This window comes from Pelodiscus sinensis, chromosome 18, assembly GCF_049634645.1.
Source record: "Pelodiscus sinensis isolate JC-2024 chromosome 18, ASM4963464v1, whole genome shotgun sequence".
In the NCBI taxonomy this organism is placed as follows: domain Eukaryota; kingdom Metazoa; phylum Chordata; order Testudines; family Trionychidae; genus Pelodiscus; species Pelodiscus sinensis.
In genome coordinates this window covers 13,195,320-13,212,170 of record NC_134728.1, presented here as the reverse complement: position 1 = coordinate 13,212,170, position 16,851 = coordinate 13,195,320, and the positions used below count along the sequence as shown (strand labels likewise).

Sequence of the window (16,851 nt, the reverse complement as noted above, 5' to 3'; positions counted from 1 at the left end):
TGGTATACTAGGACAATGGGATGTGCCTGGACTGTGAACGTTTCTCATAACACAGAAAGGGAGGGTCTTCTATAGAGTGATCACATGGGGGCAGCAGGGCCTATGGGATGGAAAGCAGGGACAGTTGTGCTGTATAGAAGCAATGTTAGATAGCATGTAATTTAGTAGTCGTGTAACCGCAGTTATATGATTATTCAATAGTTTCTGGGGGCAGGGCAGGCAGCCAGTGTGCTCCTAGCCCCACTCCAAGGAAGCCCTCTGCTACCTCGTGCTGCTGTCTCTGATACAGAGGCAGCAATGTAGGGTGGCAGCAGCCCCTGATTGCGGTGGACCTAAGTTCCCCATGGACAGAGGCTGCACTGACATCCATGGAGCAGCCTATGTCCGCAGCAAACCCGGGCCCATCATGGAGAAAGGCTGCTCCATGGCAGACTCTTCCCCCTGCCCTCCCCTCCTTTCCCAATCCTATGCTTCTGCCTCTAACAGAGGCAGCAGTACAGGAGGGGAAGGGGAGAGGCAGGAGCCAGTTCTTGTGGGGAGCCTGCTTAAAAGCCACCTTCCCATGAGCACCAGCTTTACCTGCCCTTCTCCCCCCCCCCCCCCGCCTCTGTGGGAGATAGCAAGGGTGGCAAGTGGGTCTGCAGAGCCAGCATGGGATGGAGAGTCCACTTAAAAGCTGGCTCCCCATATGTTTCGGTTTCCATCTCTCCCCCTCCTCCCGTTCCCTCCCACCCACACTGCTGCCTCTAATACAGAAGCAGCAGCACAGGGGGAAGGTAGCTCTGCAGGAGCTGATATGTGCAGGCAGCGATGGGGCAGGGAAATGTATGTAGTCCAAAGGATTAATTGATAAACCCAGGTTAGTCATGTAGTCCAGTGTTTCCCAAATAGTGTTCCGAGGAACCCTAGGATTCCGCGAAGTGAAAATAAGGGTTCTGCGAGAAAATTATATTTCAATAATATTTTATGAATGTTTTTTAAATTAATATTGTGAATTTTGTTTTTAAATATGTGCAAAGAAACTAAATGTTGATCTCAAGACCTTGTTTAGCATTTGTTTATTATTTTTACTTATTTGTGGTCTACTTTTTCAGCTCCATATATGAGACTGTTGTTAGGGGTTCTGCAAAATTCTTTCAAGTTTAAAAGAGTTCAGTGGCCCAATAAAATTGGGAAACACTGATGTAGACATCTACATGTTGATATCCCTGCTATAGAGTGACCACAAGGGGCAGCAAGGGGCCAGAAATGGGGACTATGCCAGTAGTTTGCTGCTTTCCTCACTCTGACTGGGGAGTACAGAGGGTAGCTGAACCTGGGCCTGCCTCAGCTAGGGAACATGCACCCCTCCTCCAGCTATGCCCCCTGGTGCTGCAGCGGTCAGAGAGGTACTTATCACCTGGCCCCAAACTGCTGCAGTGAAGAGAGCTAGGGTAGTGCCCTCTCTCATCAAGCCATCCTGCATATTGAACCCCTCATCCGTGGCCCTATTGCAGTGCAATGATCTAAATGAAGCATGTACATTTTCATTTTATTTTCCAAAAAACAAAAATTGAGTTAAGGACCCAAGCAACATGAGGTAAATCTTCTAGTGCTGCATAATAAGCAAAAATAAATGTTATAATATAAAAAATAAACAAGTTAATATCAAAGATGCCCCATAGCAAGCAAAAACAGAAAACGAAACAGATTCTGATTATCTGAAGAGAGACCACATCACAGCAGCTGAAATGCAGCAACAGATATGGACAAGAACAACCAAAGTGTTGATATGTGGTATAGTGCAGACAGGTACAGACTTCCTAGGGGTGCAGAACATCATAATAAAACTGTTCCACTTAATGCCGCATTTTTTCACATGAACATCAATCATTCCTTGTTAGTCATGTTGCAAACACTAGAGTCCTGTCAATGCAATCTTTAGATCCTCCTAGCTCTGTATGAATTATTTTCATGAGTGTGGATAAAAGTATTTGTATTATATATAGTTATAAAAACTTTGTGTAACATGTTTTTATATTACATACTAAACAATGGTGTTTGTATCAATGTGATAATTGCAAAACATTGTGAAAACAAAATTGATCACCTTTTTCTGACAATTAATTCAGTTAATTGGGACTTTAACATACCAAACACCAATGTACCTTCAACAGTCTCACTGTAAATCAACCTGTCTCAAGATTTTCTCATTCCTATAAATATGAACCCCCGCCCCCTCCCAAATCCCTTCACCTCTCCAAGGACCAGTATAGGCAAAGTTTAGCTCTGAATCAATAGCAGTTTTTCTCTACGGCTACGTCTACACTGGCCCCTTTTCCGGAAGGGGCATGTAAATTTCAGCAGTCGTCGTAGGGAAATCCGCGGGGGATTTAAATATCCCCCGCGGCATTTAAATAAAAATGTCCGCCGCTTTTTTCCGGCTTTTAAAAAAGCCGGAAAAGAGCGTCTAGACTGGCCCCGATCCTCCGGAAAAAGTGCCCTTTTCCGGAGGCTCTTATTCCTACTTCAAAGTAGGCTCTTATTCCTACTTCCTCTTATTCAAAGTAGGAATAAGAGCCTCCGGAAAAGGGCACTTTTTCCGGAGGATCGGGGCCAGTCTAGACGCTCTTTTCCGGCTTTTTTAAAAGCCGGAAAAAAGCGGCGGACATTTTTATTTAAATGCCGCGGGGGATATTTAAATCCCCCGTGGATTTCCCTACGACGACTGCTGAAATTTACATGCCCCTTCCGGAAAAGGGGCCAGTGTAGACGTAGCCTACATGTAAAATGTCAGATTATGATAGACTATTATCTTTGCTACCAGTAACACAGCTATTCCAAACTCCAGCTTGATTAAAATGTTATACCACTATGAGGATAAGGTATTTTTCAGTAGCTATGGTGGAAGGCCTAAAGTCTAAGACCTTCATCTACAAGCCTGGCCTAACAGTTTGTGGGGCCCAAGACAGCATGCTGTGGTTGGCTGTGCCATGTGGCTGGGTGGTTCCCAGCCAGAGCAGTAAATGAGCACCTGGATCGGCGGATGCTGGGCAGTGCGGGGCTCTGAAGTCACGGGGCCCAAGGCAACTGCCTTGCTCGCCTTGCCTTAAGGCTGGGCCTCTTCAGCCAATAGCTGCAAAGCAGAGAATCACTGATTCATGTTCTATTTAAATTGCATTAATACAGTGTAATATCAGGCTGTTAAGGAGACCCTATCCTAATGGCACCCACTATCACCAGATAAAGAAACAGATCTCAAGACAGTTAAAGAAAACTTTCATAGCATTGCATCTGGCAAGAAACTCCTTACGCAGTTATGAAATCCTCGTTCTATTTATTATAGTCCCCTCATTCCTATTATTTATATGATCTCTATCTGGTTTTTTTTGTCTGCTGTATTACTTTTACTAGATATAAATCAATTAAGATGTTGGTGCATGATGGGCTAGGGAATTCTGTTACAGTGTTAGGATTGGTTAGACAAATAATTGGTTAAGGTCTAACTAAGCAGGACTCAAGTTTCACTATATAAACTGGGGCCCAAAAGGAAGTTCTTTAGGAACCTACTCCAAGACACAGTGCTAAGATCAGAGCTGCCAGACCTTAACCCTGTGCCAATGACACTGTGCAGAAACAGGAGTCCCTCGGGTGGATCTGATCCTGACTGGCAATCAAGACAAGTTAATTTGTTTTATTGGGAGTGGTGAGAATTGCATGCTTAGCATGTGCATTTGGTTTTTGATGATTGCTAATAAATAAGAAATTAAGTAGAATATTACTGTGTAAGGCTTTTTCACTAGTAAAAGACCTCACAAAACTGTGGAGGGTAAGGTTACACCTGAGCCCTAGAAACAGGTACGGGTGGGTGCCTATATTGCGACGGTTACGCCTGTGCCCTAGGTAAGGATGGGTTCTCTTAGAGAGTGAAAATGACAGAGAATTGTACAGGGGTAACATCATATATTAAAGGGATCGTCAGCCCCCAGCACACATGCCACAAGCATCACACAAGCCCATTTTCACTGGCACATGGGGCAGGAGCTAAGCCCCACTCTTCCCCCCACCCCTCACGCAGTGGGGAGCTTGTACTGTTGCTTCAGCTTTCTGCTGGGGTAGGGAGGTGGGAGAGGCGAACGCGCATCCCTGGGGCTGCCCCTGCCTGGCCTGGGCGTGCAGCTCCCGGGAGCAAAGGGGTTTACCCCCCACCCTGTGCCACAGTTCTGCTTCCTGCTTTGGGAGAGGGTGGGTTTAGGGCCAGCTTGAGCCATTCTTGTGCCCCAGGCAGCGGGCACATGATGCATGCATGGCTCCGCCCCCAGGCGCACGGCGCATGCGCGGTCCCACCCCTCGGCGCACTACACCCCTTACAGCTGCCATCAGGCGCTGCGCACCTGGGGCTGGGGGCCGCATGGTGTCCCTTAGAGCTGCCATCAGGTGCCACGCGGCCCCCAGGCACCTGATGGCAGCTCTAAAGGGCACTGCACGGCCGGGCACGTGGCACCCCTTACAGCTGCCATCAGGCACCCCCCATAGGTTGGCGCCCCGGGGAGCTACCCGGCTAGCCTCCACCCCCCACCTTAATCCGGCCCTGGTGGGGCTGGGCCTGTTCGGCTAGGCAGCCAGACACATGTGGCGCACTGGGGTCTGGGGTGTGCTGCTCTACTCCCTGCAGGCTGTGTGCAGGGGCCGGGAGCCTGTTCCCCAGTGCCCCGGCTGCACCCATCCACACTAGAGCCAGCCCTGGGCAGCCTGGGCTCTCCTTGTCCCAGCCCGAGCTGCAGCCTGCAGGCAAATGACTGGACCAGGCAGGTAAGACACTATGCTCTGCACCCCCCCGCCCCAGCGCTGCTGCCCTGTTGGTGAGTTCACTGGGGGTACAGGGATGTGGGGCAGGATGGGAGGGAGCAGGGATTGCACTGGGGCATGGAGCTGAGGGGAGTGAGGCTGGAGCAGGGGGAAGATGTAAGGGAGGTTACAATTTTACTTTGCAGAAGCTGCACTTTCCTTTACTCCCCACTTGTTTGCCTCCCTCCCCAACTAACTATTTGGCTGCATTCTCACCCACTCACCTTTTCTGGGTTACTTCCCAAGCTTCCTCTTGTTCTCCCACCCCCGACCCTCTCCTCCACCAAACTCCCTTCCAGACCCTGCCCTTCTCACCCCATCCTGCACCCCACCTTCCGCCCAAATCCTACAACCCTATCCCACTCGCTGGCAGCCCTGTCCTGCACACTGAACCCCTCATTTTTGTTCCCACTTCAGAGCCTAAGGAGGTCCACAAATCCACTATCTGTGAAACCCCAGAAAAGTAAATCTGGCCTATGGGAAACCTCAGTCCTCCTTGTCCCTTCCCTTCACTCCATAGGGCAGGAGCGCCACAGGAGTGGGTTGCCTCAGTTGGGGGCCACATCAGTGAGCATTGGGGGTTTTAGGAGGAGTTCTTTTGCTTCTCACTTGTGTGGTCCCCAAGTGATTTTTTTGTGGGTCAGTGGCCCCTCAACTCAAAAAAGGTTCCCCACCTTGCCATAAATAACAAAAACATTGAAACCTTTTGTGTTGGACATAATATTTTACTGATTTAAAATTAAATTAGATAAACTAACATGAAAAAGTTACAACAATTGGTTTAATAATTTAAATTAAAGCATTCTCCCCAGGTGCAGTACTAGCAAAATGGCACAGGTATAATTATGTAATTAACATGCGTTTCCATTAGCAAGTGGTAGTCTGTGGAAAAGTTTGACTAAGGTGGTCCAGAGGGTGTGCAGAGGAGAGAGCCTCTCCTCCCTGGGGGCAGGAGGGTTAAATCTTGGCACGCCACTTCAGAAAGGTTGCTGACCCCGATATATTCTGTATATGTCACACCTGTTACAGCAAGAGTCTCAAACTCCTGGACTGCAGACCATCTGCAGCATGAGTATTTACCCAATCTCACCTGCAAAATATTTTGAAAAGGTCATTTAATCAGATCTGCATGGCTGCCAGTCCTGGGGACGGGGATGAGGTGTGGACACTCATCTGCACACATGGCTCCCAGCATTGCTCAGGCCCCCAGTTCCCACTTAGTCCCAGCTGCACCGGGCACCCCTCAGTCCCAGAAGCCATGCTGGCTGCCTCTGCTGTGATACAAACCACATTGGCCAGGGAGTCGCCTGAGCTGATGCACTTCTGCAGCCAGTGGGGGGCTGGAGGTGTGAGTTTCACTTTCAGTTACCCTGTGAAAGGGGTCCCCATGCGAGGGAACGGATGTTAGTGGAGTGAAGCTTTGTAGGATCTTGTTCTCTGCCTGGCTCCTGGACACAGGAGGAAGACACTATCATGTACTGTATTGCCAACACCAAGGCTACGTCTACATTGGCATGATCTTGCACAAATACTCTTTAACGCAAGAGTTCTTGCATTAAAAGTATTTGCGCAAGAGAGCGTCTACACTGGCATGTGCCTTTGCACAATATATATGCTTTTGTGCAAGAGCATCCGTGCCAGAGTAGACGCTCTCTTGCGCAAGAAAGCTCCAATGGCCATTTTAACCAAGGGAAATAACTCTACAAATAGCTAACTGCACAGTAACTTGCTGCGCTCAGCAAGCGAGGTATTTTTCAAACCTGAGCAAGAAATTTGCAGCACAGTAAAGTGGTAGTGTAGACTGAACACTAGAATTCAGAATAAATAATCTTGGCCTTGTGGAAAACTAGTTCTTATATCTAACCAGAATTCTCTGCACCAGGCTGCACTCAAATTCTGAATGTGCTGTTCAAAGACTGTGCACTTAGCTTGCTGTATGCTTTACCTAGGCATTGAACCCAACCTATACGATATACTAAAAAATTTCACATTATCCCTGGCCAGATTCTAGCTCTTTTCAGTTCCTACGTACTGTATCCTGCAGGGAACACTGCAAAGGCAAGAGGGGGAGAACGGGAGAGATGTCTAGTCCAGCACTTGTTTCACCCAGAGTGAATACACCCCGCTCTCTAATAATCTCAGGATGCATGTCCAACCTATACTATACTGTTCCCAAACTGTCAAATTAAGCACCTACCTAAGTATCACCTTAAACTATGAATCTCTTCTGTTGCACCATATCTATAGTCTCAAGCTCTGTACTTAGGGTTGCCAGATGGTTTCAACAAAAATACTGGACACACTTGACATTACATAACAATCTACATTACATCTTATTTAGAAAATACAGTAATTCCTCATTTAACACTATAGATATGTTTCAGAAAATGATGTTAAGTGAAAACGTGTTATATGGGGTCAATTTTCCCACTGAAAATAATGGAAAAGGTGGGGTTTGCGTTTCAAGCAGTGGTGTCTGTTGGAACCGGGACATAAGGTTGGGGGAGAAAGGGGACTGGGCTACAGCAGGGAGGGGAGGTGTTTGGCTCTGGGGAAGAGAAGGGCAGGAGAAGGGAGGAGGGATTGGGTTGGGAGTATGCCCCTGTGACGGGTCTGCCAGGACCTGCACTGTGTCCAGCAAGAGGGGGTCGTTTGGGAATAGTACGGCAAGCAGCAAACCCTCCGCCGCTTTGCAAGGACGCGGGGGAAGCCCTAGCAGTCGCCGGCAATGGGCCAGCTGGGGAAATCGTGTTATTCCGGGGACTGTCGTGTAATTCAAAAAACATTCCCCCCAAAAAATTGTGCTATCGCAAAACCGTTAAGCGGGCACGTGTTAAATGAGGAATTACTGTACTGGACATTTATATTTTCTCATTTATATTTTGTCAATTTGTTTCCCCGAACAGAAAGCTCAAATACCGGACTGTCATCAAAACCGGACATCTGGCAACCCTATCTGTAGCCATCTGGCACAAGCTGCTCCCTAACTTGGCACTCAGCCCAGCACGCACTAGTCCTATGGTCTATGCCATTCCAACCCTACAACCAGCCAAGACCAGCCACTAAGGACCAAAATTTGGCACTCTTACTGCCACTAAGTAGCACTTTCCACGTAATCCATCAATTTAAAGATTGAAGGGAGAGCTACAGGGGGAAGGCTGGGCCTGGTGGCAGAATCCAGCTCTTGGGCTCCGCACTCACGCTAGCCCAGCCATGGACCTACCAAAAATCACCTGTTGACTTCACACCATGTTGCTCCCAGCCTGGTGCCTTTGGCTCTGCGTTTTCCTGCCTTTCCCCTCCCCATGTGCACACTCTGGAACTGCCCTAGCCCTGCCTTGTGCTCCCCTCTTCCCTCACATGCAGTGTGCCTTGGCCTTGCCTTGTGCCCCCCCCCTTCAGTGTGCCCTGGCCCTGCCATGGGTCCTCCTCTTCCCTCCCCCATGAAGTGTACCCTGACCCCGCCCATGCAGCGTACTCTGGCCCTGCCGTGGTCCCCCCGCCCCGCGCGCTCCCCCTTCTCTCTTGCCCGCTGCACCTTGGCCCCGCCCTGCGCCCTTTAGTCCTGCGGCCGCGCCGCGCCGTTCTCGCCGCCCGGCTGGGGAGAGACGTCAGCCGCAGCCTCTCTCTGGGCCCTTCCGTGCTGCATCATCCCGCCTCCTTCCCCGCCCCCTGGTCCCTGCGCGGGGAGCTTGTGCCAGCCGGGAGCCTCCTCGCCGCGCAGCCGCCGCCTGACGCCCCCGCCCCGCCTAGAGGCGCCGCCGCTGCCGCTCCCCTCCCGCCCGCCGGTTGCCCGCGGCTCGGGGGTTATTAAAGCGCCGGGCGCGTCCCCGCCGCCCCCCCTTCCCAGTGCCGCCGCCGCCGAGGAACATGGCGAAAGTGGAGCAGGTCTTGAGCCTGGAACCGCAGCACGAGCTCAAATTCAAAGGTGAGGGGCGGCCGCGGGGCTCGGCGGCCGCTGCCCAGGGCTGGGCTCCAGCGGCAGCCATTTTCCGGGGGCTGGCGCTCGGCTCCAGCGGCTCAAGGGCCCTTCGTAGGCCGTGCCGGCCCCCCACGCTCCTTCGGGGGCCGGGCGGTGCCCGCTGAGGCTCGCGTCCCTAGGCCTGCCCGCCCCCGGCGCTCTGCTGCGGCCTCGCCTGGAGCCCCTCCAGTACGAGAGACCCCGAGGGGGGGAGGGGAGTCAGGGTGTGAAATGCTGCTTGTCCTGGTGAGCCGTGTGCGCGCGTGTCACACACCAGCCGTGTGTTGTGGTGTAGGCAGAACCCTCCCGCTTCAGATTTCTCCTCATCCCCCGCCCACTGCGAGCGAAGGCAGCGCTACATGGATATAATCTGACCTTCCACGTCGCCTCGGTGTTATCATTAGTGCAGGATGAGAAACAGCCCTTCTGTCGTCTTCTGTATAGGGTTGCTTTCTGCCTTGAGTTTGTCTCATGATGGGTGTAATCCTGTGTGTGTGTGTGTGTGTGAGTGTGTGTGTGTGTATATATATATATATATATGGCGTCTCTTATGTGATCTGTACCCTGACATGCTCCTACTGGTAAAATAATCTGATTGTGGGTTTAATTACTAGCTCCAGCTGCTGTGATTTCTTTTTTTAGAGATGTAGTCAAAGAAAAAGAAAAATATTTTCAGCAGAGATGGTTGCTACCACCTGGCATGTGTGGATGGGCTTTGTGGCTCCTATTTCCTGGAGCCGTTTTAGAGCCATCTGAAAGCTGTCTGAATTGCATATCCTGGAACATGTGGAATAGGTTTCCGTTTGTGTTTTAAAGAACTGAGACTTCTGACCTTGTTTCTGACAATACTTTTGTTTGTTTTTCTTTTCATTATTTCTTAAACTTCTAAGACAAACGCTATTCTAATAATCTGTTTACAGGAGAGTTCTCCTTTAAAATAAGATCCTGAACAGGTTAATTTGCTCTTAATTTATTATGTTACAACTTGATGGACTAGACTGTTGTAACACAATCTGAGATTACATATCAACATCAATAAGTTTGCATATAATAATAATAAAAGTAAAAATATCTCCTCTTACAAAAATGTAACACTGATATTTAGCAAATGCTCTTCTAAACTTCAAAGTAGAGATCATTTGATGTTAAAATATTAATTTCATCTTTACTGATAGCTGCAGCTTAGCTATAAACATGTGGCTAAGATAACATCCCTATATATATTTTTGATCATCAATAAATTTCAGAAATAATATGGTAAATAGTTACTAAAAAGAACAAAAACATAGCAGTAAATATGGTGTGGAATGAATATGCAATTATTTTGTTGGAAATTAACTGCATATTGCTGGGGCAAAAGTAATGCATTAAAATTTAGATGCAAACTATTGGGATGGAGCAATGACAGAAACTCTACTGAGATGGAGAGATGATTAGTTGTTGATCATACTCCAAGATTCAGGGTTAAATTGTCAGCAAAATTTTCAGCTACTCAATAGATTTTTTTTTTAAGCCATATTATGACAGGGGAAAGTGTCATGCAAATCTCAAGTGACAGTCTTTAGTTAAGTGGGTTAGTTATTAAATGTGTGCTTAACATCTAAAATAAACCAAGATTTATCATAAGGTCTTTGGTATGCAAAGATTAAATTATTAGTAATTGATTTTAGCCCCCAAAAAAACAAAACCCAACAATGGTACTGTAGTGCCTTAGAGACTAACAAAAATATATAAATAGTATCATGCACTTTTGTGGGCCCAACTCACCTCTTCAGATGACAAATATTATGAAACGGGGCACAGATTTTGAAATATAAAACAGAAAAAGTGGGGAGAAGAGGAGGAGAAAGAAAGAAAAAACCTTTCAAAGTGTCTGTTCTAAATGAGGCTCATAGAGTAGGCCAGTTTCTCTAGAGAAAATGCAAATGAAAGATTTGTTCACAAAAATCATATTTGAAGTAATCAGGAAGTATAATGTGCTCTTTTCACTTTTTTCAGTTAGATACTTCAACTTTAGAAGGGATATCTTGCACGGTATTAGTATATAAGAATTGCTGAGAGATTTCAATAATCAAAGACACTCCACTCCCTTCCTTTTTCTTGTTGTGTGCTGTCAAGGTGTTTTTCACTGAAAGATCTCGGAGAACTTTGTAGACATGCTGATATTGGAGAAGCTGTATTGGGTTCTAAGTTTCATAACATGAATAAAGACCCCCACACTGAAATGCAGTCAATTTAGAGTTGAAAACATAGTCAAATCTCCAGCTCTAAAATTATTATACCATTCTGTTACTTACAAAGGCTATAAAGATGATTATCACTTTGAAGAATAAACCACCAGAGGTGGAGGAATGCTGAACTGTAATATGGTATTGAGAGAAAGTCTTCCTTGGCATAGACTAGAGAGGAGTTACTGCCAGCTTCTCATTTTTGGGTTGTCTAAAAGTATACATTATAAAGATTTCTTTGTTTTTGAAAAAGCTCTTGTACTTCTATTGTTTGCATTAGATCTCTGAAATTTAGCTGGGGCACTGGGCCTTTTTATTTATCCTAGGCATGCTATTCAGGTGTTGCTAAAATCTGATCTTTTCGGGGGGAGGGAGAGGACTCGCTATTCTTTTCCCCTCACTTTCTGTAATAGAATATGAACCTTCTAAAGCCAAGCACATGCCACTACTGGCCAGCATCAACAGAAGAACCAAGCTGGCATCTTCGCTAGAGAGGCAAGGAGGAGGAGAGAGCAAGGCCAGGTTCTCTGTTTCCAACCCATCAAATGGCTACAATAAAATCATTCCCACCACCTCCCCCAACATCACTTGGAGTAGGAGCCCTAACCCTGTTTGGGGAAAGAACAGGCTCCCATACTCCAACTTCTTGTTAATTTCCTCCTGCTGTTGCCAACCTGTGCAGTTAGTTCTGTAGCTCAAGTGGTAGAAGTTTTTGCTGAAGGTTCAGGATTCAGACCCTGATGATGTATGATGGAGAGATTTGTTACCATTGAATGTAGTGTATGTATGCATACATGTATATATGTTTCTGTTTAAAAACTAGGAAATGTTTGAAAGACCATTATTTAGGTGGCAAAATCAAGCACTTGAAAGTTAGAAAATGCTAAATTTATGGTTGCCCATGCAACTTTACACACAAGGGGGCAATATTATGCATTTTGATAGTTTTTAATTTCACGATAGTACTGTTTTCTTCACATGACTCCTGCCTTGTTGTGGGCTCAGTATGGGTCCCTAAGGGACAAAATTTAGATTGTGTAGACATCTTATTGAAAACTAGTCTGAGACGCGATTGATCGCCTTGATTGATCTTATCGCGTTGATTGAACTTAATGCCAGCAAGTACAATTTCATTAGTCCATTTGAGAACTTAGCTTATTTTAAAAACAGTTGTAATGCTGTTGCTTGTGCTGGTTGAGAGGGTGTAAGGAAGCATTTTTAAATCAAGTACAGTAGAGTTAGAGAAGTTACTAAAATAAAATGGCCTGGACTGGGCCAGTGACATGTCTTGCATCAGTTTTCTTAAAGCCTAGCCACAGGTAGACCCTGAGTTGTGACTCAGCCCTGTACTGTGGTGCTCCCAAATAGCAATACTGCCAAATATATAAAATTAACAACTTGGAAGGCATACGCACACATTACTTCAAATTGGAAAAGCCGTTTCCTGTACTCAATTTGCACAAGCAGCTGCTTCTGCATATATGATTCACAGCACCTTGTAACTTGATTCGCTGAAAAGAGCCAAAAAATAACCTTGAAACGAGGGGTGCCCTTTACTTTTCCTGTTTAATCAACAACATGACATTGACATTGGCTCAAGGCTTGGTAGTGTTGCTTGTACAGATTGGACCTCCCTGGTCCTGCACCATTGGGACTTTGATTAGTTCCAGATGAGGGATTTTGCCAGGCCTGGGGAGGTCATTTCTGGCCCCACACCCTGCCTTGCAGTCCCACAGCCCAGCTCTCCCTGCAGCCCAGCTTTCTTGCCCCTGCTTTTCTCCCAGCCCAGCTGGGCAGTGTGTCAGCCTTTCTGGCTTTCCCACCTAGGCATATAAGCAACTAGTCGACTATCCGATAAGGAAAAGCTTATTGGATAGTTGACTAGTCCCTTGACTAGTTGCTACCCCTCCCCCTGTTAGAGGCAGGAAGTGGGAGGAGCAGAAGCTGGTGGTGATGAGAGCCGGCTTAAAAGCTGGTTCCCCATAGTACTGTCTCCCAAGGGGACTGGGGGAACCCAATGTGAGCCAGCTCCCAAGCTGCGCTCCAGCCTTTTTACAGAGATTATCAGTGTAATTAACTCCATCACTATCAGTCTCCAACAGAGAGGCCAAGAACTGAATAGGTTATGGATATAAAGCTATCCCATCTCCTTTACATTTGGTTTCTACATTCCCAAGTTCTAAGCTTGTGATTTTGTTTTGTTTTTTGTTTTGTTTTGTTTGTTTAGGGTTCTTGGGTAAGAAAAATGCAAATTTCCCAAATGTTATACCTGTATGTCTAAATAGGGATTTCCTGTGTTGTTACTGGAATGAGCACTGATCTGTGTACACAAGTAATTTTAAAATCTTTTTAAAATTACCTTTCAGATATTAATAAAGAATAAAATTGAAAATGCATACAGTGCTTTCTTTAAACTCTTAGAAACCAGGAGTCTCTTTGGATTCATATATAATGGCAGTCTGTACTAGGATTTCTCTGCTCCATCTCTTTGAAGACTACTGTATGAATAGCTATCCGCTACTTCCTTGGAGAACTTATCAGTTAGCATTTCACTTTAATTATGTAACTGATTGTTAATTAAAGTAAGTGGTTTTGTACTCTATCTCAGCAAAACATTAATTTCTTCCTGCTCATTTGGGTTTTATCATTATAAAAATCTAATCCAGTGTCTAAAGAACAGTTAAACTTCCTAAACTTGGACAAATCTCAACACGCAATCCAAATATGAAACAAAATTAATCTTTCCTAAACACTTAAATATGTGCAGTTTTTTACAGTAGCTCTTTTTGCAATGCAAATAAAATCAATAGCTTATTCTAACTCTGCTAAATGTTCTTTAGAGTATAGCAGACATGGTTTGTACCTCCTTGATTATACTGATTTCAAGTGCCTCATTAATATTATCTTTATAATTGCCTGATCACTTTTCATCAGTTGTAACTTTATGGAAAATTAGCATCACTTAATACATCTTTGGTGATTTTTTTAAAGTTATTATTCACGGCAACCTTAACATCCCCCAACAGAATTCCTTCAACTTACACTTTTAAAAGAGGAGGGGTTTTTTGGTTACACATTCATTTGCACTCTTTTTACATCTATTCCATATGTTCTGATTATGAATGTGTTAGCAAGTCCATGGCTGAGGGCTGAGTGTATGTAGATTTATAGGCAAGTTGTCTCAAAACAACAAAACTGTGCTGTCTCTTACTAAATCTTTTTTTATATGGATTATGAGTTGCTTTTTTCAAAGCAGTCTGGGAGATGTTAGCCACATCTCCTATTAATTTTAATGGAAGATGTATCTAAATCCCCTAGGCTATTTTGAAATTTTTTATCAGGGTCTGTTTTCATCGTCCACTTGATAACTAAGCCTTTATGGCTTGTGTTAGAGACCGTAGAATCATGCTGTACTGTACAGTTCCTTATGAACTGCTGCTGAAATATTTCCCTTATGGGAAGTGATAAGTTAGTGATGTATGGCACCATTACACTAATATTACTGCATCTGCACTTGGGGTGATTGTACTGCTGTATTTAGGGTAGCAGTTGGGAAATCACTGTCCTAATCAAAGTAGGTACAGGTAGTCCCCGGGTTACATGGATCCGACTTACATCGGATCCCTACTTACAAACAGGGTGAGGCAACCCCGCACTAGCTGCTTCCCCCCAGCAGACCAGGGAGACGCAAAGCTAGCACCTCCCCCAGCAGACCAGGGAGACGCGGAGCGGCTTTTCTCAGCAAACACCTCAGCTTGAGAATAAAGGACTGAGGGAAGTGAGGTGTGGGAGAATAAAACTGAGCTCTAGAGAAATGTTTGGCTAGAGTTTCCCCTACAACATGTACCAGTTCCGACTTACATACAAATTCAACTTAAGAACAAACCTACAGTCCCTATCTTGTACGTAACCCGGGGACTGCCTGTATAGTGGTACAGAAACTCTGAATCAGATAAACTTGCTGTATCTATTTAGTGCATTACAGGTTGCACTTCTGAAAACCAGTACTCTCTGGTCCAATGGAGGGTCCTGGACCAAAGTGCCTCAGAGCCCCACAGCAGTGCTGGGGCCAGGGACTGGAGAATCTCAGCAGCGCAGAGCTGGGGGCTTAGGAACTCTAGGTGACTGTAGCATTACAGGACCAGCAGCAGCGAGGCAGGTTAGAGGGGGTCAGAGGCAGGGGGCCTGCTGCTTCAGGGCCCGTAGCAGGGGACACCTCCCCTGGTCTGGCAAATTCTCTCTTTCGGGACCAGTCAGGTTCCAACCATGTTGGACCAGGGAAGTCCAATCTGTATTACTTAACTGAAGTACTTGTTACATTACTAAAATGGATTAGTCTAACTTGGTTTGTTTGCTTTCTGGATTAAGTTGTGTGATCCTTTATAAGGTAGAAGTCCCACTGTATAAGGAATTTTGTTTGCATAGGGACTGCAAGATTTAGCCCTGTAGCATCAAAACACTTAATATGTCTTGCCTCATGATGACACCCCTCTGCTGTTGCCTCTGTATCAGAAGCAATAGCGCTGTGGGGGGCATGTGGTTTCCAGGGAGCCATCTTAAAAGCCGGATTTTACCTGTCCCCTTCCTATGCCACTGTCTTTCACATGGAGGCAGCAGCTGGGGGGTGGGGGGTCGGGGGGAGGGTTGTCAGAGGCTCCATGAAAGCTGGTATGCACAGGGAGCTGGCTTTTAAGACTGCTTCCCCCTCAGACCAGCTCCCACTTGCCTGCCTTCCCCTTCCCCCCTCCCCCCACTGAATCAGCATGTCCAGGGCTTGACGAATGGCAGCAAAAGGCGCTCGCCAGCCCCGCACTGCACATGCTCACACTGCAAATAAACGGGGCGTCAGACTGAAATCTACTCACTATGGGCGAGTAGATTCAATACACTTTGTCGATCCCTGAGCATATCATCTTGTGAATGTTAAAGGCACTCTTTTGTAGATGGCAATACAACTTTTGTATTTAGAACCCTGCAGGTTTTCTGATGTCCGCTTTATATCTGCTGCTCATTTTTGTGGATACAGATGTGGATACAAAATTTAGTATCCACATGGGGCTCTACTAATGAACATTTTAAGTGTCAATTTAATTTTGCAGAAAACTACGTAATATGCAGGTTCATCTCAATATTTGTGAGGGAGGGAGTTTTTGGTTTGTTTGTTTTGCGGGGGGGGTGGGAAGGTGTGGCTAGAATGGGAGACTGGAAGTATTTCCTTTAAAAACTAATAACTTTTCACCAAGCTGGAGATACTGCAGGAATCAAATGACCCTTGCTAATTCTGTCTACATTTTACTATATCATTCATTTTCTAATATCTCATTACCATATCAGTCTTACTAGCATGCTGCAGGGAGAAAACACAAGTATTGAAAGAACCTGAAGTATAATAGTCTTCTTTTGTCAATGCAGTTTGTTGTCTCGGAAAGCTTTATCGGATGTTTTGAACAGCCGTGTGTTCATAACTATTGGCCAGAACTAATTTAATTTGTTATTTATAGAGAAACAGGATGCTTGATGCCACTCGCCTAACCCCTACTATAAGCCAAATTCTATTGTCTCTAAGAACAATTCCCTTGCACATCAATAGGAATTAAACTAGATTAAGGACTTCTGTATTAGGCAGCCTTTTAGTCCAGCACTGTGGACAATTCTCATTGCTAGTACAACTTCTTTGAGACTTTTCCTTCCTTCATCTCTCCTCACTGGGTGCAGGTAACAGAAGAAAGCCCTTGTCATGGCTCCTTCCTCACTCTGGCATGATAAATGCAGAAGTGGGGGCCAGCAAGTGTACCCCAAAGCCTTATCTACCAGGCTTTGGTATAAAACTTCCCC

At 45.9% G+C, this 16,851-nt stretch overlaps 1 protein-coding gene across 2 annotated transcripts in view; it reads left to right on the top strand.

The window, feature by feature from the left end:
* Positions 1-8,504: 8,504 nt before the first annotated feature.
* VAPB (VAMP associated protein B and C) overlaps positions 8,505-16,851 on the top strand; it is a 62,707-nt gene continuing 54,360 nt past the window's right edge. For both annotated transcript variants that reach the window (XM_014574721.3, XM_014574720.3), the window contains exon 1: positions 8,505-8,755. In XM_014574721.3, the coding sequence (XP_014430207.1) occupies positions 8,698-8,755 (58 nt within the window). In that variant the 5' untranslated portion in view covers positions 8,505-8,697. The remainder of the gene's footprint in view (positions 8,756-16,851) is intronic.